Here is a 23,703-nt window from a genome sequence, read left to right as displayed (position 1 = left end):
TACGCAATAAAACATGATTGGCTGGGTGGGGTAGCTCATGCCTGTAATCCCAGCCCTTTGGGAGGCCGAGGAGGGTTGATCACTTGAGCTCAGGAATTCAAGACCAGAGGGCAACATGGCAAAACCCCATCTCTACAATAAATAACAAAAATTGGCAGGCTGTGGTGGCGCATGCCTGTAGTCGCAGCTACTTGGGAGGCTGAGGTGGAAAGATCCTTTGAGCCCGGGAGGCAGAAGTTGCAGTGAGCCAAGATCGCAACAGTGCACTCCAGCCTGGGTGACAATGAGACCCTGTCTCAAAAAAAAAAAAAAAAAAAATCACGAAATCATAATTACTCAGAAATTAAGATAAACTGCACTATATAAGCATGAAATCAAGAAGGGAATGGAAAGCAAAATTACAGTCTATCCCTAAAGCAAAGCAAAGAAGAATGTTTAATAGCAAGCCTATAGGACACGGTAAAATCTGCATTTAGCGATAATAAAGTGTCAAGGTTATTGACAGATACAATTTCAACACCAAATACATCACTGGCCATAATGTTTAGGGTACAGATTGAATACACACTTTAATTTGAAATACCCAAATCACTCAAAAGATACTAATACATCAAAGTTTTAAAAGATTCGGCTGGGCGCGGTGGCTCATGCCTGTAATCCCAGCACTTTGGGAAGCCAAGGTGGGTGGATCACCTGAGGTCAGGTCGAGACCAGCCTGGCTAACATGGCAAAACCCTGTCTCTACTAAAACTACAAAAATTAGCTGGGCATGGTGGCATGCACCTGTAATCCCAGCTACTCGGGAGGCTGAGGCAAGAGAATCGCTCGAACCCAGGAGGCAGAGGTTGCAGTGAGTCAAGATTGTGCCATTGCATTCCAGCCTGGGTGACCAGAGGGAAACTCCATCTCACAAAAAAAAAAAAAAAAAGATTGGACACTTCTCTTTAAACATATAATTACCTTTAAAAACTATCTATCTGTAGCTTTGGAATATGAAAGTATGAAATTGTATTCACCCAGCCAATGCTATGCCCACAAATACTGCTGCTCCCTATTGAAATACGAATGTAGTCAGTGGGTGGTATTTGTAATTTTAAAAGTTCTACACATGGAAAACAATTTGGCTCTCCTAACAGGCATAGAAAGCAGCTCTCTTCCTCACCACGCAGAGATCTGCCAGGCTGATAGACAACTGGATACCCCCAGAGGATATATTTTGAATGACCTTATCCAGTGACCCATGGGTGTCATTTAACGCATGAGGCTCCCTGGAGCAGGAACTGACATGCCTGCTTCCAGAGCTTTTCAGCCCTGAACGTGCACTCCAAAAGCATAAAAGTGGCACTAGCGCCATTGTAAGAGCTCCCTCATGTGTCAGCCAATGCAAATTCAGACCATCATATCCTTTTAGAAAACCTATGGAGAAACTGCGTTTCTTTTACAAGTGAGTTCCCACATCAAAAAGAATGCCACAGGGTGTGTCTGTAAAGTAAGAAACGCACACTCACTGCCAGCTGCCGTCACCTCAGTTTCTCATTCTTCCTCGGCATCTTCTTCATCGTCTTCCTCTTCAGCCTCCGGATACTCCTCTCCCCAGCCTCCCTCAGCCTGGTCTTCCATTTTTGCCTCTTCGGTGATGGGCCAGGTAAATGAAGCTCCTGAGGATCAATATCTGTACACTCTTGACTTTCTGAAATCTTAAAGAAATTATCAGAAACTGTATTAAATTTATTTTTGAAAAGTTTTCAAAACTTCATAAAACCTTAACTTTTCTATCATGGAAGATATTGCTGATATCAATAATAACACACCAATTTTACTCCAAAAACCCAAAAGATATACTGGATAAATTTTAAAGATTAAAAAAAGAGTCCATGCACAAAATATATACACAGACACACATATGCTGTCTTCCTCAGTATTTTGATTGAAATGCCGTGCTGTAAATGGATTCATGTCTATGTTACAACTTAAAATAATTTATGTTCAGCACGATACCAAGTATAAAAGGCAATTAAAGGACATGATTTTGATTCCAAAAAAGTAATCTACATTTAGAAGGAAATTGCAGCCTTTGAGTGCCTTAGTTGTTCAAGAAGGAAGATGGCAAAGGTTAGTTTTTATCTCAGGAAATTTTTTAAAAAGAATGAAAACTAAACCAAAAGAAAATAGCCAAATAGAATTAATAAAGAAAAAACTAATATGAATGAAGCAGAAAATTAAAAATGGAGGAAAACATGAGTCAAAATCTATTTTTTATTTGAAAAAGACCAATGAAATGTATAAATCTCTTACAATCCTTGTTGAGTACCAAGAAAACTATACATGATGAGGAAATGAGAGAGGAGACATCACTACAGAGACTGAACAAATGAAAAGAATTATGTCAATCCACTTAAAACCCTAGAGGGAATTGACTATGAAGACTCCTAAACCACCAAGGTGTTTATGATTTTTTAAAAGCATCACCTAGTGAGATCCCACTTATGCCAAATCATAAGTGAATGTGTGGGAGTGTCATGTATGTGTCACAGGAGTGTGTGTGGTACAACTGTAAATGTGTGTGTGCATGTATGGATTGTGGGGGTGGGGGTATGTGATGTGTGGGGGGGTGCATGTGTATGTGGTGGGGGGAGTGGGGACTTGCATGTGTACCCCCAAAATTCATGTTAAAACTGAATAACCAGGGTGACAGTAGTAGGAGATGGGGCATTTAGAAGGTGAGTAGGTCACGAGGGCTGCACCACCATGAATGAGACTAGTGCCCTTACAGGAGACCCTGTGAGCCAGTTTGTCCTTTCCACAATTCGAGGAACCAGCCCTCGCCAGACTCTGAACCTGCTGGTGCCTTGATCATGGCCTTTCCAGACTCCAGAACTGTGAGCAATAACTGTTTGTTGTTTATAAGCCACCCAGTCTAAAGTATTTTTGTTATAGCAGCCCATAGGGACTAAGACAAAATGCAAGTAACACTTCCCAGGTCCTTGTCCCAGCTGAATCCCTTAGAAGAGGTTGATGCTCAAGAGACATTAAATGGCAAATACAAGTCTAGAATGGATTGACAGTGTGTACAAGTGTGTGTGCGAGTGTCTGAGTGTATGTGCAAGTGTATGTACATGTGTGTGGTGTGTGCAACTGTGTGCAGGTGTGTGAGTGTGCTAGTGTGTGTGAGTGTGTGTGGGTGTACGAATGTGTGCAAGTATGTGTGCAGGTGTGTGCATATGTGTGTGTGTGCACAAGTGTTTGGGGGTGTATGTGCTCAGGTGTGTGAGTGCTTGAGTGTCGTTGTGAGTGTATGTGTGAGTGTGGACAAGTGTGTGGGTGTGTGCAAGAGTGTGTGTGGGTGTGTGTGCAGGTGTGCACACGTGGTAATGTGTGTGTGCAAGTGTGCAGATGTATACGAGTGTGTGTTCACAGGTGTGTGCAAGTGTGTGCAGGTGTGTGCACACACGTGTGTGCACAAGTGTGTGCATGTATGTATGTGTGAGGGTGTGTGTGCAAGTGTGTCTGCATGCGGGCAAGTGTGTGAGTGTGCACATCTGTGAGTGGGAGGTGTGTTCACAAGCTGAGCTACAGGAAAGCAGTATCCCCACAATGCTGATACTGTTTCTGGAGGTCCCCTACATGAAACCTCTGCAGCTGACACTCATCAATGCTGCTTGAATTCTTTGCAACAGGTAGGGGGTGGATATCATTTACAAGAAATGCAGACATCCTGCTGTGTTCCCGTGGCACTCCCCAACCTTCTGCTGTGGCTTTCAATGTGCTCCTCACATTGTCTTCTGCACAAAGACAAGCTGGAAATGCTATGGCCTCTGATTTTAGTATTCATCCCTCTCCATAGTGAACTCCATTTTCAATAGGCTTATGTCACATGTCCCCCAGGCACACTTCTGTGATCACCACTGTCTCCCCACTGGCAGACACCCCTGGTGGCCTGATGTGGCTCATCAGTCAGTGACGCAGCTTGACGAGGGGCAGGCAGCTGGCCAGGGGCGAGCTGGAGCAGTGGAGTCGGTTCACTGTTGGCTCCACAGCATCACCGTGAGTCCCATGAAAATGAGCTCGCACACTGGGAGCTCACTTCTTCCTGCTGAGTAGTATTCCGTGGTGTGGATGCACTGCGGCTTGTCCAACCACTCACCTGATGAACATTTGGGCTGTTTCCTGTTTGGGGCTATTATGAAAAAGCTGCTATGAACATTGGAGTATGAGTCTTTGTATGGTTACATCAACCCCTTTGTCTTGGGTAAATATCTAGGAGTGGAATTGTTGGCTGATGTGGTAGGTGCATGTTTAACGTTTTCAGACACTGCCGAAGTGTTTTCCCAAGTGGCTGCCCCATTTTCCCTTCCCACCAGAAACGCACAGGTACCCCCGGTGCTCCACATCTCCTCCGTGTTAAACCAACACTTGGTGTGGTCAGTGGTTTTTGTTTTACCCATTCTAATAGATGTTAAACGTCCAGGAATTTTGAGAGCTAAACAAACAATATCATTATTAAAAGTTAAATTATGTAAACTGACAAATTATATGAAAAACAAAGGAGATACTCAAAACTCACATCTTCATGATTCGAGCATGCTTTACTGTTGCTGTGTGTTGACATCTGTCAGATGTGTGTGGTGAAAATCCTGGAATCTCTTCCCAAGGTCACCTTCAGTGACTTCATGTTGGTAGTTCAAGACTGGCCAAGTGGAAGTATTACACCACAGAGCTCGGCATGCCACGGCATGCCAGGGCTTGATGTATTACTGCTTTGTTGATTGCCTAGACTTTAGAAAGTGATGAGAAAAATGCTAACATTGCAGATTAAACTGAAGAACGCTGGGTCTGTGGTCATTACATTATAAATAGAAAAAAAAAAGAAAAAGAAACATTTCTGGTATTTGAAAACTATCATCCAATTAAGCAAAGAAGTTGCTCATCTTAGCTGCTTCAAGTTTATCTTATTAAAATAAATGAAAACATCAGCCAACATATATGTGGGAACCACCCCTGTCCATCCGTTGCAATCAAGTACTGGATACAGATACAAGAACTCAGTAAAAGTCAATGAAGGTATTTTGTGAGTATCGATTGGCCATGTGGAATTTACAGTGAAGAGTATATTGTATATTTTTTTGCATTTTTTTATATATTGTGGATTTTATTATTTGTAAATTGTGTGTTCATGTATATGTATGCATGTGCCTGTGTGTATATAGAGAAAGAGACAGGGGAGGAAGGGAGAGAGATCCATGCCTACATACATACGTGTACATTTCATTTCCTGGAAAGCTGGTTGTTAACCATTTATAAGCACATTGCTGCTTTGAGGCAGCAGAGAGGCAGGTCACAGCCTGTCTGTGAAGCATGGTATGCAAGACGCCTGGCCTAGCCAATCCCAACATGGACTTGGGGAGGGCACCTGAGGCCAGGCCACCGTGAGGCCAGGGGAGCCCAGAGTGATGAGAGAGAGGCACCTCAGCTCAAGACAGGTGAGAGGGCCCAAAACCAGAGATCCCTCCACAGAGGCAGCAGCAGCCAAAATCAGGCTGTCACCTACCTGCCTGTCCCATCCCGGGATTGAGACTCTTCTAGCATGCCCAATGAGAAGGGCCCCACCTGGTGTCACCTACCTAGCAAGTCAGTGGCAAGACTGGGCTTTTTCTCTTGTTTTTTGATCTGGAGGGGGGTCTCACTGTCGCCCAGGCTGGAGTGCAGTGGTGCCATCATGGCTCACTGCAGCCTCACCTTCCCAGGCTCAAGTGATCCACTGGCCCTCGACCTCCTGAGTAGCTGGGACTACAGATGTGTGCCTCCACTCCTAATTTTTCTTTTTAATTTTTGTAGAGATAGGTTCTTGCTATGTTGCCCAGGTCAGTCTCAAACTCCTAGGCTCAAGCAATCCGCTTGCCTTGGCCTCCCAAAGTACTGGGATTATAGGCGTGAGCCACCGCACCCAACAGGCCAGGGTTTTAAGGGGACCACCTGCTGGATTCGGCTGCCCAGCTGGAGCCTGGCCAGTCAGATAAACAGAAGCAGGCCCTATCTGGGCACCAGCAGATCTGGGAGCTCAGTGTCCCCTACTCCAGCTTCTGTAGGGCCAGCCCAGGCCTTGTGATACTCTCCCGGGTGGATGCTCTCCTCAGGAAGCTTGGCTGTGACAAGATCTTCTGGTTACAAACCACATTCCCAAACTAGCCCCTGTGGGGCTTCCCCAGACTGTGCCCCTCCCCTTCCCCTTGGCCAGGCCCATGGCTCTCCCTCCCTCCACCAAAGCCCTCCACGCTCTGCTTCTGCCTGCCTTGCCATCACTCTCCTCTCCGGCCCATTCTCCATGCAGCAACCTGATGTGGTTTGGACGTTCGTCACCTCCAAATCTCAGGTTGAAATGCAACCCCCAATGTTGGAGGTGGGGCCTTGGTGGGAGGTGTTTGGGTCATGGGGTTGGATCCCTCATGAATGTCTTGGTGCTGCCCTCACCTCCGGAAGGAGCTGAATTCTCACTGTGAGTTCACCTCCTCTGCCTCTCTCTTGCTCCCCCTTTGCCTTCTGCCATAAGTGGAAGCTTCCTGAGGCCCCACCAGTAACAGATGCCGGCGCTGCTGAGCCAAAACAAACCCGCTGTCTTTGTAAATGACCCAGCCTCAAGTATTTCTTCACAGCAACTCGCCAACGGCTCGGCATGCGGCCCAAGCAGCATATGGCAGAATCCTACACCGGACTTTGCCCCTCTCCTGCTCATGACCCTCCACGGTTCCCCGCTGCCCTCAGGGTCAGTCCTGGCCCGGGCCACAAGGAAGGTCTGAGGTGGTCACTGCCTGTGCTCTGGCCTCACCATCCTACCACCGTGCACGCTGCAGTGGCTCCAGTCATTCTGACCTACTTAAGGCTTCCCGGATTGTCCAGCTGGCTGGAGGCTCAGGCTTTGCTCGTGTGAGTCACTCTCAGGTGTGGCCACCCCACCCCTTCTTACCTGACCCGGCGTTGGTGACAGGTCTCTCCCCACCCATGAGGCCTCTCGCAAGACTGGGAGTGCCTCAGGGTGGGGCCCCTGAAGTAGGTTAGCAGGGAACCCAAAGTGCAGTGTGGTGGGCAGAAGCTGCCCTCCCACCGAGCGGCCTCCTGGCCCTAGGGGGACATGGGGTGCAAGATAGGCTCCCTTCCAGTGTCAGCCTCACAGCACCAGCCACCCCACCTCTGCTCCATGCACCCTCAGAGCCCTCAGCATGTATATGTGCATGCCCGTATGTGGGGGCACCTCCCTTTTCCCCAGCACCCTGTTTCTTAACACTTCACCCTGTTACCACTTCACAGAGCAGGGACAGACACTCCAGGTCCCACGGCGGGTGAGCACTGCAGCTGAGCTTTGTGCCCAGGCAGGTGGCCGGCTCTGTGGGCTTAAGTCCCTACTCATGGCTTCTTTGGGCCTCTGGGATGACAATGCAGCCCACAGCCGCACTCAGCCCACAGCCGCAACCCATCAGCCCTCACACCAACCCAAGAGCTTGACATCTCCCCACCCAGCCACCCGCGGACCTCACCACGGGAAGAGGCCATAGGGAGGCAGCCCTGGAGGTCTTGTGCTGGCCCCTGGCATGGCTCACCGCCTGGCCCTGCTCAGCAGTGGGTCAAGGGAGTCCAGCCCCTAGTATCTGGCCAGTGAGTCAGAGGTTGAGTAGTTGGCAATGTTTATTGGGAAACAGCAAACTCTGCTGGGCATACAGGCTGGCTGGGAGAGCACGGCCCTGGAAGCGGGGACTGGAGAGGAATCCAGGGCTCTGTGGCTGGTCAGGCAGCCAGGGAAGGCCTGGCAGGTGCATGGACCTGAGGCTGCCCAGATATGAGGAGCCGGGGGTGGTGGAGGCCGGCTGAACGGTGGAGACTGGCGCTGCCTGTGGCACAGGAGGTGGCCCTGGTGCTCAGGACTCCAGGCTGGGGTCATCGGGCGGCAAGTACATGGGCTCGATGTGGGCCCACCCGCGGGCCTGCTCATCTGCCCAGGCGAGCAGCTCTGCCGCGCGGTGCAGGAAGATCAGGAGCAGAGTGTGCACATCGCCCTCCGCTGAGTGGGCCGCGCTTGGCTCTACCTGGAAGTAGCGGTGGAAGAGGCTGCCAAGGCTGTAACCCTGGCGGCCTCGGGCCCGGGTGCCGTGGCTGTGGGCGCGGTCCAGGCCCCGCAGGGCTGGCAGTGTGTCCAGGCAGACAGTGTCCCGAGGTAGGCGGGCACCCAGGCGCCGCAGCTCGGCACACAGCAGGGGGAAATCATAATCAAAGCCATTGTGGGCCACAAGGCAGACAGGCCCTGCCTGGCGGCTCAGGAACGCCTGTAGCATCCGCACCACAGCACCATCAAAGCCAGCCTTCCGGCACTGCGCCAGGCCCTCGCTGCTCAGGCCAGTGATCTCGCTGGCCTTGGCGGTGAAGGGGCGCTTTGGGCACATGCACAACGTGAGCTTGTCCAGGACCCGGGGCAGTACTGGGGCACCAGATTCGTCGCGCTCCAGGTTCTCCAGGGAGGAGCGGTGGACAGCAAAGAGGGACAGTTCAGCAATCTCAGGATCCATGCTGGGGAGCCCAGTAGCTTCCAGGTCCAGGAAGACAAAGGTCTCAGCCCGGGGTGTCTCTGACATGGTTATGTTCCCACGGGGATAGCCAGGCCTCAAACTGCCAGAGCGAGAGGCACAAACTCTGAGGACTGGAGAGAGGGGTTCGCCCAGGCCCTGCTGTGTACCACCCTCCCCCTAGCCAAAGCTCTGACCCTTCTGGGGCTCACTTCCTGCCACCCCCAACCACAGCGCCTGTGACCTTTGGCTCTGGGAGCATCAGCCCCACTCCTGCCACCTACCGAACAGAAAAGGCAGGCCTCCGAGCGCTCTACTGCCTGCCTCCAGCCACAGTCCCCAGCAGGGATTGGGAGAGGCAGAGGCAGCTCAGGGACCACGCCTCGGCGGGGTCCAGCCCCTTCACCAGAATGCCTTGGCTGGGAACCTGAGGCATAGTACGCTGGGTCTCAAGCCCTGGAACCAGCTGCGGGGAAGCAGGCAAGCAGCCACCCAAAAGAGCCCATGCAGTGCGCTCAGCTCCCCCTGGGCTCGACCTCCCCAGCCTTGTCCCTGGCACACAGGTGCTGGCCCCGAGCTGGCCTCTGCCTGCTTGCCCCCAGGTTCCTGGGGTGACTATCCTTGCCAACCCCACCGCACCAGCTTACCTGGGGCGGGCACTGACCGGCTTCCTGGGCTTCTGGGCACCTGTCGCCACATAGGCTGCTCCAGGCGGCCTTTAATCAGCGGCCACGGCCCGCCCCCAGCTGCCTGTTGGCCAACAATGAGGCCTGGGGCCGCAGGACCTGCGAAGCCGGCTGGCTCTCCGCCCCCTCGCTAGCTCACAGCCACTGGGACACACGCCCTGTGTTTACAGATTAGGAAGCAGGCCCCGGGACGCACGCAGACTCCAGGAGCTCTTCACAGGCACAGGGAGGAAGCCAGAGCGGTGCAGAAGGCAGTAACCTCCACCCAGCCAGGCTGTGGCTGCCAGGCCTGACAGGCCTGGGACCAATGCCTCCCCCATGCTGGGGCCAGTCACACAAAGGCAGCAGGTCCTCTCTGCCAGACCTCAGTCTCCCCTGTCACTGGAGATCAGGTGCTGCTCATGGGGATGAAGCAAGCTCTGGAGTGTGAACAAGGTGCCCACACATGCCGTGCTCAGCCTCCAAAGGGGAATGGGGTGCTCCCCCAAAACCTAGGGATGGGGCAGCCTCGGGGCTGCCCACGCACCGCCCACCCCGGCTCACACAGCTTGCCGGCTCACTTCCCACTGCGAAGGGGAGATGCTGCTTTAAGGAAGTTGCTTCATCATGTCTACCGTGCACCTAACAGCGGCTGCTGGGGAAGGGAGATGAGCCTGGCCTGGGAGCTGTGCAGCTGAGTTAATGCTTCCCCCACCAGAGACAAGCAATGCTAGGGGATGGGCCGGGAGCACCGGGACTACAGGAGGAGTGAAGCTCAGTCCCGCAGACCCCAGTCTCGGGGACCCACCCTGCCCACCCCACTCCAGGCAAAAGGCACCAGGTCCTTCCCGGTCCTGGGAGGAGTGGTGCCCTGAAGACCTCATTCTGGAGCAAACCCTCGGTGGTGGGTGCACTGCAGGGCCAGGCCCATGCTGGGGGCACAGAGAGGTGACCAAGAGGAGTCCCTTGGCCTGTAAATCAGGTGGTGCACCTGGACTGTGGTGACCACAGGCCTGCCTGGCCTCCCACCTCTCACAGCGGTGGCTGGGGGATGCCTCAGGCGACTGGGATGGAGGGGTCTGGCACCTGGCTCCTTCTGGCCTCCTTGCCTTGTGTGCCCACGGGGACCTTGGGAAAGCAAAGGAGATGGTACCAGGAGGAAGCAGGGTGGGGCGGGCAGCAGCAGGTGCAACAATGGCCCCAAAGAGGCAGAGGCCCCACTAGTTGTGCCTGTTCTAGTGCTCACAGGGAGGGAGGCAGCTGTGACAGGCACACTGCTCAGGGAGATAATGGGTCACCCTGGGAAACCCAGACAGCATCTTCCTGGACAACCAGTCAGGCTGAATTCCCCAGCCCAGAGCTGAGTGCCCAGCCAGGGAGGAGCAGGAAACAGGTACCCCGCGTGGGATCCAGGAGCACTCGAGGAGGGCGGCTGAGGGGTACGTCTCACACAGGATCCTGAGGCCAGCCAGGGGAGGCGGCAGTCGGGTCTCTGCAAGTGGCTGGCAACAGCAGGAAGGAGTGAAGCCACAGGAAGAGGACACAGCCCAGGCCCGCCAAGATGACAGGAAGGCCTTGGCCAGCCTGCCCAGACCTGGGCCACCTGAGCAGCTCAGGATGGGGGAGAAGGAGAGAGACGCGGAGCTGCAGAAGCAGAAAGCAGGCTGGAGGAGACTGCTTAAAAACCGAGGCTTTCTTTGTGTCCAAATCAAACCACCCATCTTGTCTCTCTGTCCCCAAAGGGGCCAAAGGTCCCTGCCTAGAGCACAACGTGGGGCTGCAACGGCTTCTGCTGCCACAATCATCCATCCTCGGCCAACTCGATCTTGGGAAAGGGCTTCCTGCCCCCACTATCCTGTGCTTTTGCGTGGCCATCACTGAAGACTTTGTATTTCTCCATTAGTTCATTCATCTTGGTAGCTGCAGAGGAAAGAAACCAACAGGAAAGTGAGCCTGGCGCAAGAGGTGAGGTGCCTCCTGCCCGCCGCCCAAGGCACATGTCCTCAGCTGATCCTCCTTGAGCCCCAGCTACCACCAGCACGGCAGGGAAGGGACAGGCACTGCCGAACTGGGAGCTGCTCAAGCTCTGTGGGGGCCAGGCCAGCAGCTTGGGAGCCCTGGACTGGGCCACACCAACCGCAGCACAGTTCCAAGACCCAGGCCAGGGTCTGCTGACCCAGCTGTGCCCCCGCCCACCTGCCCCCTGCCCCCAGAGTCCCAGGGGCAGCATATGGCACACAGTGAGGAGGCAGAGACTGTCCTGACTTCAGTGGCACATTCAGTATTAACCAGATGCATAACTGCACACACAACAAACCCAATCACAGACAGCCCTAAGGCCTTGGCTGCCCAGCCGGGTGGCGGGCGTGGTGACTGCACCGCACCTTATCTGCCGTAACCACATCTGCCTCTCAGTCACCAACCCTAGACCATGGCCATCATTCCCCTCCCCCAGCAGACAGAGGACGACAACACAGCCCCTCACCTGCCCTGCCTGTCCGCTCCCCATCCGTGGCCCCACTGTCAGCTACACTTTGCCTTTTACATGTTGAGGTCATTAGCATTGACATTAGGTACTGTGAACCCTGAATTTGTCATCCTCTGCCCATCCCGAGGGTGATTCTGAAGCTCAAGAATCATGGGGTGTGCCTCGGGGTGACACTGAGCTGAGGAATGTGCTCAGCCCGCCCGGAATTGCCCCAGGACCCTCTCCACTAGCCATCAGCTTCCAGTGGTGTCCCAGCTAAGGGGCTTCCTGCCGCAATGCGCACTGCTCTAGACTGTTTTCCTAGGCTCCAGACTGTGTCCCTCGTGTGGCATCTGCCCTTATCAAATCGTCTAGACCTCCATCCCAGCCTTCCTGCTCTGCCCTCACTCTTGGTGCAGAGCTTGGCAGGGTCCAGAGCCCAAGGCGGGGTGTGCAGGGCCCTCAGTGCTTGTAAGGCAACCTGGCTGCTCCTGAGGCCACAGGTTGTCTCTCCCGAAGCTTTGGCCCCAGCCCTTGGCCCCTGTACTCCAGATGACAGGAGATGGGTCCCACCCGCCCTGTGCTCAGCACCTGCACTCACCTGGCTTGTCCTGTGTGCCTGCCTCCTCCGGAGCCCTGCCCTCCATCTCCCCTGCCCCCTTTCCTGGAGACCCTGTGCCTGGCTGGGGCCTGCACGACACTGATCTTTGTGCTGGTTTTTCTGTCTCTTTTCTCTCTTCTTAGAGATCCCAGCCTCATTTCGTTTCTAGTCTCCTTGTGGCTGGGTTTTCACAGCTGTCCAGGCACGTCTGGAAGTCGCACTAAGTGTATTCAACAGTGTCGGAAAGTCCTTTGGGTCAGATTTCCTGCTCATCCAGGGCTTCCTTCTCTACTGCATGGGGCTGCTTTTCGAGCCGCCGCGGCTGGGGAGAGGATCTGGGTAGCTGCCGCTCCCCCTGGTCCGCTGTGGTGGAGCCATTGCCTGTGGGGTATCTCTCTGGAGGACAGTTTGGAGGAGTTCCACAGAGGTGAGGCAGGGGTCAGCTCTTGCCCCATGGACCCTCAGAGGCTGCGAAAAGGTAGGCTTCACCCGGGCTGCCGCCAGCCACATCAGCCACATCAGCCACATCAAGAGCCGAGCTAGGAGCCACTCAGGCTCTGTGGGGGCCAGGCCAGTGGCTTGGGAGCTGGTTTGCTTATTCATTTCCATCATTTTCTTCACAGAAGAACAGGCTAGGGTCTCGCCGGGGGCCACTACCCCATGCAGGTGGCCCTCTCCAGACCTGCTTCACCTGTGCCCTCTGCTTCCATCTGCTCGCCACTGCCCCATCCCCGGCACCCCGCTGCCCCTTGGGCTGTCCTCTCAGCTGCCGCCTTCCTCGCCCGCTGAGCCCGTCACCACTTCCAGGGTCGGTGGCATCTCTCCATTGTTGGTACCCTCAACTCTCCTGCCCCATTCTTGCACTGACAGTATTGCTTCGGTTTCCAAATACATTGATGTTTTCATGGCAGTGAGGTTTCAGGAAGCCTGGGGGGCGACTCCTGGTGGGTGGTGCTGACCCACAGTGCCAAGGCCCTCCCAACTCACAACAGGCCACGCCCCCGGCAAGAGCCCAGAAGTCACACCGGCTGCTCCTCACTTCATAGGTGGTGCCACACCTCCAACAGAGCCTGGCTGCGGGCATGCAGATTGCTGGGACGGGAAACAGCACAAAAACACAGGCCTTCCACAATGGGAGGAGGGCCACTGAGACCAGGGCCCTCAAGGGGTCAGATGGGAAACGGGACAAGTAAAGAACTGTCCCGAGTGGCCTTTGGTGTGGATTTGATGCTGACCCTTTCTCTGGTGTGTCCAGACACTAAGAATTCATCTCAAACCAAATCAGGATGCTGAACTGATGAGAGCTGAGTTGAGAGCCCCAAGAGAGGCCGATGCCCGCCCTGGGCCTGCTCCCCTGGCGTCTCTCCAGACCCCCGAACTGGCTGGGGCTCGAGGGTGAACAGACACTTCCCTGTACACAACGCACTGCCCAGTTCACACAGCCTGGACGCAAAGGGTGCCCTTCTGGTAAGAACAGACACTACACTTGATCTTAGCCAAGAAGCGATAAAGGGCTTTTCTGAAAGGCAAGACCTGCCACCAGTCCGATGGTGCCACAGTCACAGGTGAGATGGCACACTGTTAAGAATACCAATTATCATTATAAGAATGATGGCATAGATTATAAGCAGTTTACTAACAGCAATTATAAAAACTGGGGAGAGAGTCATAGTGACAGTGGTGATTAGGATAAACGCTATAATAAATTTTAAAGTGGAGGGTTCTGTTGCAGTTCAATCGGCAAGAAGAGACTCCTCAGGGCCTGGTATACACGGGGCAGATATGTGCCGAGGCCAAGAGCAGTGAGAAGCCTGCCTCTCCGAGGAGACAGCTGGCTGGAGGGTTCATTCAAAGACAGTCTCCAAAACGAGGGCTCAGAGGCTATGGACTTAAAACCACTACTTGGGGGTGCAACAGTGGAAAACATTTACAGCAAATGCTTTAGCTGCTGCTGCCTGAGGCAGTGCATAATAGCCGGGGCAAACAAGAGACTAAACAAGAAGCTCAGAAGGAAGGCCTGGAGAATCAGAGGTCCACAAAAGCTCTGCAAAGCTCTGGCCCAGTCCTGGGAATCTGAAAGACCATGTGCGTGTGCCGGGCTGTGGAAATCCCAGAGAGAGACCTGAGAAAGCCCTGAGCTCTCACCTCTGGCTGACCTTGAGGTTCTGAGCAAGCAAGACGTGAAGGAGAAACAGCTGTCAACTGCCTGGCTGAGTGTTGATGAAAAACATGAATGACACATCTACAAAGCTCAAAAAGCTCCCAATGTAATCAATTCACAGTGATTCACACGAAGACACATTATAATCAAAGTGTCCAAAGCCAGGGACCAACAGAATTTTGAAAAGAAAGTGAAGAGACTCATCATATACCAGCTGGCTTTACATCAGAAGCTTTGGCAGCCAGAGGACACTGAAATGACACATTCAAAGTACAAAAGAATTCTATATTCAGCAAAACTAGCCTTCAAAGATGAAGGAGAAATGAAGACATTCCCAGATAAAAAATGAGGGAGTTCATCACTAGTGAGCCTTCCCTACAGGAAATACTAAAGGTAGGCCTCCAGGCTGACATGAAAGGACACTAGACAGTAACACAAATTCACATGAGGAAATAAAGAACTCCAATAAAGGTAACAACATCGATAAATATGAAAATGTGCACAAATGTACACATTTAATACAGCTTCATTCTAATGAGCAAAGTTTTTATATACAATTGAAATTAGTTTGGTAATATACTGTTTTCAGTTAGGATGCTAAATGCAATTCTAAGGGTAACCGCTTAAAAATAACTTTTAAAAAAAGTGTTAAAGAAACAACAAGGGAATTAAAATGGTATACCCAAAAATACCTAACGCTAACATATTTTGCTTTAATAGGAAAAAGTTTTTGTATACTACTGAAATTAATTTGGTACTAGACTGTTTTCAGTTAGGATGCTAACTGTAATTCTAAAGGCAACCACTTAAAAAAAACTTTAAAAAACAGAGTTAAAGAGGCTGGGCACGGTGGTTCATGCCTATAATCCCAGTACTTTGGGAGGCCAACACAGATGGATCACCTGAGGCCAGCAGTTTGAGACCAGCCTGGCCAACATGGCAAAATCCCATCTCTACTTAAAAATACAAAAATTAGTCAGGCGTGGTGGTGGGTGCCTGTAATCCCAGCTACTCGGGAGGCTGAGGCAGAATCACTTCAACCCAGGAGGTGGAGGCTGCAGTGAGCTGAGATTGCACCACTGCACTCCAGCCTGGGTGACACAGTGAGACTCCATCTCCAAAAAAAAAGAAAGAAAAAGAAAAAGAAAAATATGTTCACACAAAGACTTACAATGTACATAGCCAAAAAGTAGAAACCCACGTCTACAAACTACAACAAAATGTAGTATATCCAGACAATCAAATATTATTCAACCATGAAAAGGAATGAACTACGTGGATAACCTTTACAAAACTTTATGCTCAGTGAAAGACACCAGACACAAAAGGCCACACATTGTTATTCCATTTATAGGAAATGTCCAGCACAGGCAAATCCATAGAGACAGACAGCATCTCTATGACAGTGGTTGCCAGGAGTTGAGGCTAGAGAGGGATGGGGATTGGCTGCTAATCATGTGGGGTTTCTTCTGGGGGTGATAAAAATGTTCTGGACTCAGATGGTGATGAGAGGATGGTTACACAACTCTGTGAATATCCTAAAGACCATGAAATTGTACACTTTTAAAAGGGCAGATTTTATGTTATATGAATTTGAATTCAGTAGATCTGTTATTTAAAAAATAAATTAGAAGAGGTAGAAAACTGGCTTTACCTTCTTTCTTTGAGTTTTTTTGCTGTTTATTTTATTTTCTAGCCCGCTGAAATGTGGTATTAGTGCAGGGATAGCAAAAAAAAAAAAAAAAAAGGAATAGAACAGAACAGAGGAGAACCCAGAAACCCACACATAACGCATGGATACTTAATAATTAACAAGAGTGATGGTATTGTAGATCAATGAGAGAAAGAGTGATTTCCAGTCAATGGTGCTGCAACAAATGTGTATCCATATAGGATACAAGGAAACTAGACCCCCACACCTCACTCCATATGCAAAAATCAACTCTGGGAAGATGGCCCTCATTATAAGCATTTTCCCATTTTCCTTAACTTTTTTTTTTTTTTTTTTAAAGACAGGGTTTGTCACCCAGGCTGGAGCACAGTGGCGTGATCTCAGCTCACTGCCACTTCCCTCTCATGGGTTCAAGTGACCCTCCCACCTCAGCCTCCCACGCAGCTGAGACTGCAGGTGCATGCCACCATGCCCAGCTAGTTTCTGTAATTTAGTAGAAACGCAGTTTTGCCATGTTGCCCAGGCTGATCTCAAACTCCTAGGCTCAAAGTGGTCCATCCTCCTCCGCTTCCCAAAGTGCTGGGATTACAGGCATGAGCCACCACGCCTGGCCCAAGTAACATTTTTAATTGTCAAATACTATTCCATTCAGGCATTTGCTATCATTTGCTTCACATTTTCTATTACTGGGTTACCTCAGTTTTCTAAGATGAGTGTTTTCATTTGATAATCCACTGAAAGCATTTTTTCAAGTGAAGGAAAACATGCATTAGAAAATGAAAAACAAAAGAAGGGGCCGGTCCCCAAATGCTCCTCCAGGGTTAGTGGAGCACAGAAAAGGGAGCCCGCGCATGGGGCAGCCGCAGGCAGAGGACCAGGAGGGTGGCCACATACCTAGACTCAGGACGGAGCTGCTGCCGCCCCAGCAGATCTGCTCGCCTTGCTGCTTCTTCACCGTCTCCACGGTTTTCGCAGAGGTGTCAGCAACTGCCACGACCACTTGCAGCAGCTGGCGGGGAGGGAGGGAGCAAGCCAGCGACCAGGCACTAAATGCCGCTAGTCTCACCTAGCGATGGCATCTCCTGCTTCCCACCCCCGTTCACAACGATCAGGTGGCACTCACCCAAAAGACAGTCAAGGGTAAGGGACAGAACTCCCAGCGGGAAAGTCACCAATCAGAGTTCTCAGACCTGAGTCCCCTCTTCCTGGCCCAGCGGGGATGCCACACTAGCATGTCACTCTAGCAACCCTCGATGCCTAGGGACATGCCAGCCAGCACTGCATGTCCTCCCAGCCCCAGCAACTGGCAAGGTGGGAAAATAAATGTCCCAAGAAAAATGGACAGGAGAGGCCTTTGGCCTCACCATCCCTGATCAAGGAGTCTCACAGGACCAGCCAGTTAGAGGTTGGAAGGCTTGGAGCCTCTCGGTTAAAAAAACAAAATAAACATCACGGAATCCTTGAGCCAAAGGCAGAGTTGCGCATATAACAACTGTAGTCATCATAACTAAAGCCGGCCTTTTAGGTTGGCCTCTGGGGATCTCACATGTGGAACAACAAAACAAGCAAACATTGATGAGCCTGCTTCCTCCCATCCTGTCTGAGCAGTCTCATGGGCAGACAGGCAGGCGCTGAGATGGGCAGGTCCACAGACCAGAAGTAGCACCTGCCCCAGCCCACTGAGGGGCCCAGAGCCCTGCCACACCACTGGCCCGCAGGGAGCCCAGGCCAGCTCAGCCCCTCCCAGCCCCTGGTCCCGCCCTGTGGTCCCTTGTCAGGGACTACTGAGGCCCCTGAGCCCAAGCAGGATATAAGCTCTGAGTGAACAGGGGAGGGGGGCAGTTAGAGGGGAGGGGAAGGGGACCCTTACTTGGCTGTAGGAAGTCAGATTCTGGTGTGTGGCCTGGATGATGGGGCCGCACGGGTGAAGGTCAGGGCCTGGGCGCTGGCAGCACTCGCCCAGCTCATCGTCATAGACTTGGAGGAAAGCCAAGATTAGCTGGTGGAAGTCGGAGGTGACCAGACGCAGCTTCTGGTCTAGGGTGCTCACGTCGGCTGCGCCCGCAGCAGCCCCTTGCTTGTGTTGTGCAAAGTACTGCAAAGCCAGAGGCAGAGTCCCTTGAGGCTGCCCTGCCTGCCAGCCAGGCTGCCACCAGCCCTCACCTCAGACACTGCACAATCAGGGCGAGGAAGAAAGCTTCCAGAAACAGGGAGACAGGGAAGCTGTACTGAGCAACTCAAGCCAGGGCAAGACCTTCTGGCTCCCAGCCTCAGCCCCGTCACTCACTCTCCCGTGGGCCCCAGTCTCCTCCACAATCAAACAGAGGCCAGGTCAAGGGCTGCCAGGAGGACCACGTGCGGCAAGGCACATGGCAATGTGCTCAGGCGTGGGCACCGCCCAATACGTGAGGCTGATCTCTTCCCCCAGCCACGGCACCCACCTCTCACCTCCCCATGGACTGAGCACCACAGTATTCTAGAGCATGTCAGGCCCAGTGCACAAGCAACCTCACTTAAGCCTCACGTGCCGAAGGAGGTCACAAAGCAGGGCCTTGCCTCCAAGCTCCCCCCTCCCAGGAGCTAGCACCCTTACCTCCGTTCTAAGCGCATGCAACTTGGCAGCACTCTCCTGCAGCTGCCTGGCCAGGTCCGCCAGCTTCTCCTCCTCCTCGGACTTGGCAGAGGCACTGGCCCTGCAGGAAGAGAAAGGGGACACCTGCAACTCACCGCTGCCAGGGTTGTCTGCAGTAACAGAACCAAGCGGCCTGGGGCTGGGATAGCAGGCCAGGGTGCTGCTGCCAAGGCCTCCAGGAGCACATACCACTGCCAGTCATCACTCTGCTTGTTGAGGAGGGACTGCATGTCCAGGGGCCATGGGTCGCACTCTGGATTCAGGAGCATCTGCAGGTGGGGGCTGGAGAAGAGCTCCCCCAGCAAGGCCTCGTTCTTCTCCCTGGTGTCCTCAAAGTGCTCCATCAGGCTGCAAAGGCAGCCCCCCGGGCCACACCGTCACAGGCCAGAGCACTGGCCCAGCAGGCCCTCAGCCCCACAGGGAAGGCCCCAGAGGCACATCGGGGCTAGGCACAGAGGCCAGGATCAGCCCCACTGCGTGGAATCCTCCCCCACCTGTCTGCCCTGGCTCCTCCATTTTTGTCCGCCTACCCACTCACCCATGGGGCACCCTAGGTGCTCACCCTCCTCTGTGCCTGGCCCGTCTGCTCTGAGTCCCACATCCCACCTTCACACTCACCCCCAGGGCCTTGGGCAGCAGCCAGCACCCTTGGGACACAGACGCCCCTTGCCCGTACGCTGCCTGGCCCGACTGGCCAGCCAGATTCCCAAGGGGGGTGTCCCACCTCAGCCAGCATCAGAGGGGGAGTGACACCCCAGCCCCTAAAAGCTCTAGAACTAGGACCAAGAGAAGCCCGTGAATACTGCCCACCTGGGCCATCCACACCTTTACCTCGAGCAACTGGAGCACCCAACGGTCAGGTTCCGGATGGCATCAAGCAGCTGGTCCATGAAGTGCAGCTGCTTCTGGGCGCAGGCACAGCCCTGGGCAAGGAAGGCCACAGGCATTCAGTGGCTCCACCTAAGCCAGGCCAATACCAGCTGTCCCCAGTGCCCCTGCCCCCACATGCCACCCCTGCCAGGAGCCAGTGGAAAGGAGGGGTCTGGCCTATCAACGACTCTGTGCCTGCCCGGCAATGTCTTGGACTAGTGAGTGCTCCCTGCCTTGGGCTGTAATGATGCTGGGACCACATGCCGGAATGGGCCAAGCACTGCAGAAACCTATGAGAGCGTGTGTCTGTCGTGCAGCTGACAGCATGGCTTGCTGGGTGGGCGGGCAGCACACAGCAGGGTCTGCTGTGACAGAACACAGCCCACAGGGAGACCTCCAGGACAAGGCCTGTTCTCCTCCAAGGATTGCCGTCCCCGCTGGGAACAGATGAAGCTGACAGGATGGGGCTGAGCGGTGCCCTGCTTTCCAGCCAGGGGACTGGCGTTCCAGTCCGGAAGGCCCAGGTTCCAGGAGCAGCAGCTCCTGAGGGGCTGACTTAGTGCTCCACTCGCCGGAAAGGTGAGTGAGATGCCCATGGGAGCCACCCGGCCAGGAGCTCAAGGCTTCCAGAAGCACAGCTTTCTCCTCCTTCCAGAAAAGGGAAGAGGTTCGCTGAGGACTTCCAGGACCTGAGAGGCTGTGCCTGCTCCAGAAAGCCCCCATCCAGACCCACTTCTTGAGCTCTGAACATCCTAACCACGTCAAAAGGGTCAACTCCATGGGGTATGAAATGCCACTGGGAGTGCCTCGGCCCTTTCACTGTGGCCTGTGCCTTCAGTGCCAACTTGTCATGCAAATGCTCCTTGGGGGGCTTGGTGAAGCTCCCAGAGCGGCTGGCTGAGCCAGTCCGTTCTGGTGCATTCCTCAGAACAGTGTATGGCAGGCGGGGGCAATGATAAGGTAAAATTGGCAACACTGTCAATAGCATAGAGACTGGGCATCACCATGACATCCAACTGAGGCAGATTCAGGAGCACAGGTGCGAGAAGCTCAGGGCACCCAGGACAGGGGTGATGGCACTGGGAGGGCTCACTGCCTGCATGGTGGTGCTGGCCACAATCATGTGCTCCAAGGTGATCTGGGGGCAGCGGGCTGCCACGTCCCCACAGCACTGACCTGGCCTATCTAGATGCTACACAGCAATGGAATCATACACAACCAAGCATGAGGCTGGCGAGGATCACGTGTGTCCTAGTGCAGATCAACAGTTGATTTCCTTTTTATTGCTAGTTAGTTTATACATTCACTAGTTGATGGACATTTGGGCTCTTGCCACTTTCGGGCCATTAAGAATAACACTTCTATGGACGCTCAGGTATAGGATTTTGTGTGCATGTGTATTTTCACTTCTCCTGGGTGGACAGCTGGGACTGGAACTGCTGGGCCACGGGGTAACTGTGTTGCCATCTTTCAGGAACTGACAGACTTTTCCACAGCAGCTGCACCACTTTATATTCCTATAGCAATGCAGGAGGATTCCAATCTCTCTTCATCCTGGTCAGCGCTGGGATTTTCCTTTTATTTCTTAAGCAACAGGGTCTTGCTCTGTTGCTCAGGCTGGAGTGCAATGGCACCATCATAGCTCACTGAAGCCTTGAACTCCTAGGCTCTCCGTGATCCTCCCGCCTCAGTTTCCCAAGTAGCTGGGACTACAGGGGTGTGCCATCACATCTAGCTAATTTTTTACTTTCTGTAGAGACGGGGTCTTACGATGTTGTCCGGGCTGGTCTTAAACTCCTGAGCTCAAGTGATCCTCCTGCCTTGGCCTCCCAAAGTGCTGGGATTACAGGCATGAGCCACCAGGCCCGGCCTCCTTTCCTTTTTTGATTCTAGCCATCCTAGTGTGTGTGTAGTGGCATCTCATGATGGTTTTGCTTTGTGTTGCTCTAATGGCCAGTGATGCTGGCCATGTTTGCATCTGCTTCTTGGCCATTTGTTCATCTTCTTTGGAGAAATGTCTATTCAGACACTTTGTCCAGTTTTGAACTGGGTTTTCTGTCTTTCTTATTGAGTTGTAAGGGTTGCTAAAAGATTTGGGATACAAGTCCCTCATCAGTCATGTGATTTACAACTATTTTCCCCCATTCTGTAGGTTTTTCTGTCTCTTCACTTTCTTCATGGTGTCCTTTGGTGGACCAAAGTGTTTCATTTTAATTAAGTCCAATTGATCTGCTTTTTCTTTTGTCACTTATGTTTTTAGTGTCAAATTGATGACTTCATAAAACATCATTATGAACACCTGGATTTGGGCGTATATGGAGTGTGCCTGTCTACTGCAACCCCTATGCTTAGGAGGCTCCCACTGGCCCCTCTCTGACTATTGCTAGTTGGCTCCTGAGTTTCTCGGACATGACCCAAGTCTTGGGTGACTGCTGCTCTCTGTGTTTCCGCCTGTGTTACAGCCGGGATGTCATCGTTCTAGGCACTTTCAGGGCATAAGATAAGGAAATACATACATGTTCCTTAAGGTAAGAATATATTAAGAGGATGGGTACAGTGGCTCACGCCTGTCATCCCAGCACTTTGGGAGGCTAAAGTGGGAGGATCACCTGAGCCCAGGAGTTCGAGACCAGCTTGGGCAACATGGCAAGACCCTGTCTCTACAAAAATTTTAAAAATTAGCGGAATGTGGTGGTGTATGCCTGTGACCCCAGCTACTCAGAGGGCTGAAGTGGGAGGATCGCTTGAAGCCCAGGGGCTCATGCTGATATTCCCAATTAAAACTCAGGACTACAAGGGTTGACCCTACCTAATGATCTTAAATCTGTATCTCCTTTCTCCCTCCTTCAACTCCCAGGTCTCAATAATGCCAACAGAATTCTCCAATTCCTTTGTTTATCCATAACAAGGAATGCAATCCTGCTACGTGCTGCTGCAACATGGACAAACCTTGAAAACTTTGTGCTCAGTGAGGAAGCCAGGCACCAAAGGCCACATATTCCAGCACTCCACTCCAATGACATACAGACAGATAGTAACTCAGTGGCTGCCACAGCCTGTGGGGAATGGGGAGTGGCTACTCAGTGGTTCAGGGTCTTTTCGGGGTGATGAAAATGTGGAACTGGATACAGGTGGTGGTCATACAACATTGTGAATGTACTAAAGACCACTAAATTGTATGCTATAACACAGCTTAAAAATGGAGGACGAAGTTTCAGTTTGGGAAGATGAACAAGTTCTGCGGCTGGATGGTGGTGATGGCTGCACAGCACCGTGAATGTGCTTCTGCCCCTGGACCGCACACTTAAAAATAGTGAACGTGGTACAATTGAGGTGATGTGTATTTTACCATAATTTTTTAAATTAAAAAAAAAAAAAAAAAAAGGAAGCGAGCTCCCACAGGGCCTGTTAGGAAATTGTTTTTCATGGCTGACATGGTAGATTTTATGTAAAGTACATTTTGCCACAATGCCAATGTGGAAATATAAAGCAAGCGCAGCGCTCCCGTGGCTGGGCAGAAAGCACGGGGCAGGTGCTGGCACGCTCTGAGAAGCGAATGGCAGCACGTGGGTCAGGGAGGAACACCAGGATTCTGAGTTCTCCTGCAGAGTGGCAGGGGGCTGGCCGTGCCACCACCGTCACGGAAGTGGGTGGTTTATGTCTGGAGAACAGAAAAAGGGAGCCCCAGGGAACTAGAAAGTATTGAAGAGACGGTGGAGAGGAAACAGCTCAAGAAAGTGACCCCACAAATCTATAATGCCTGGCCTCAGGCCCACCTGTGCATGAGTGGCTCTGATCTTGATGAGCCCAGCAAAGACTCCCAGGTTGACCACTGGGTGGCGCACACACAGGGGGGACCCGAAGAGCCATGCAAAGGCTGCAGAAACAAGAGCTGATGCTGGAAGGAACCGCAGGCAAGAGGCGGGAGGCAGCTGAACTTGCTGCTTAAACCTAAGCAGGTCAAGTGCCTGCTAAAGCACAAATATTTATACAAATATAAATTGTGTGGAGAATACATTCTCCCAGAGCCAAAGTAATAGGTAAAATGTCCAGAGAACTACTTGGCACGTGAAGAACCACAGACTC

General features: G+C 52.4%; 2 protein-coding genes across 7 annotated transcripts in view; both read right to left on the bottom strand.

The window, feature by feature from the left end:
* Positions 1 to 7,659: 7,659 nt before the first annotated feature.
* Positions 7,660 to 10,665, bottom strand: TREX2 (three prime repair exonuclease 2). The gene has a single exon (XM_073013345.1). It carries the CDS (start codon positions 8,616 to 8,618, stop codon positions 7,908 to 7,910), a length of 711 nt encoding a protein of 236 aa, XP_072869446.1. The 5' UTR covers positions 8,619 to 10,665; the 3' UTR covers positions 7,660 to 7,907.
* Positions 10,666 to 10,885: 220 nt separating this feature from the next.
* Positions 10,886 to 23,703, bottom strand: part of HAUS7 (HAUS augmin like complex subunit 7) — a 44,744-nt gene continuing 31,926 nt past the window's right edge. For 2 of the 6 annotated variants that reach the window (XM_007993050.3, XM_037988787.2), the window contains exons 5-10: positions 19,579 to 19,670; positions 18,937 to 19,068; positions 18,709 to 18,808; positions 17,986 to 18,210; positions 17,010 to 17,124; positions 10,886 to 11,134 (exon numbers count right to left, since the gene is read on the bottom strand). In XM_007993050.3, coding sequence (XP_007991241.3) covers positions 11,016 to 11,134; positions 17,010 to 17,124; positions 17,986 to 18,210; positions 18,709 to 18,808; positions 18,937 to 19,068; positions 19,579 to 19,670 — 783 coding nt within the window. In that variant the 3' untranslated portion in view covers positions 10,886 to 11,015. Of the gene's footprint in view, positions 11,135 to 17,009; positions 17,125 to 17,985; positions 18,211 to 18,708; positions 18,809 to 18,936; positions 19,096 to 19,578; positions 19,671 to 23,703 lie in introns of all 6 variants that reach the window. The other 4 variants (XM_007993049.3, XM_007993052.2, XM_073013342.1 and 1 more) reach the window with 2 other exon arrangements.

This window comes from Chlorocebus sabaeus, chromosome X, assembly GCF_047675955.1.
Source record: "Chlorocebus sabaeus isolate Y175 chromosome X, mChlSab1.0.hap1, whole genome shotgun sequence".
Classification (NCBI taxonomy): Eukaryota; Metazoa; Chordata; class Mammalia; order Primates; family Cercopithecidae; genus Chlorocebus; species Chlorocebus sabaeus.
The sequence above is the reverse complement of the archived record's forward strand: the minus strand, read 5'-3'. Positions and strand labels throughout refer to the sequence as shown.

What these genes read in the sequence shown, in the direction of transcription:
- TREX2 (XM_073013345.1), bottom strand. Translation starts at nt 8,618, where the DNA reads ATGTCAGAGACACCCCGGGCTGAGACCTTTGTCTTCCTGGACCTGGAA.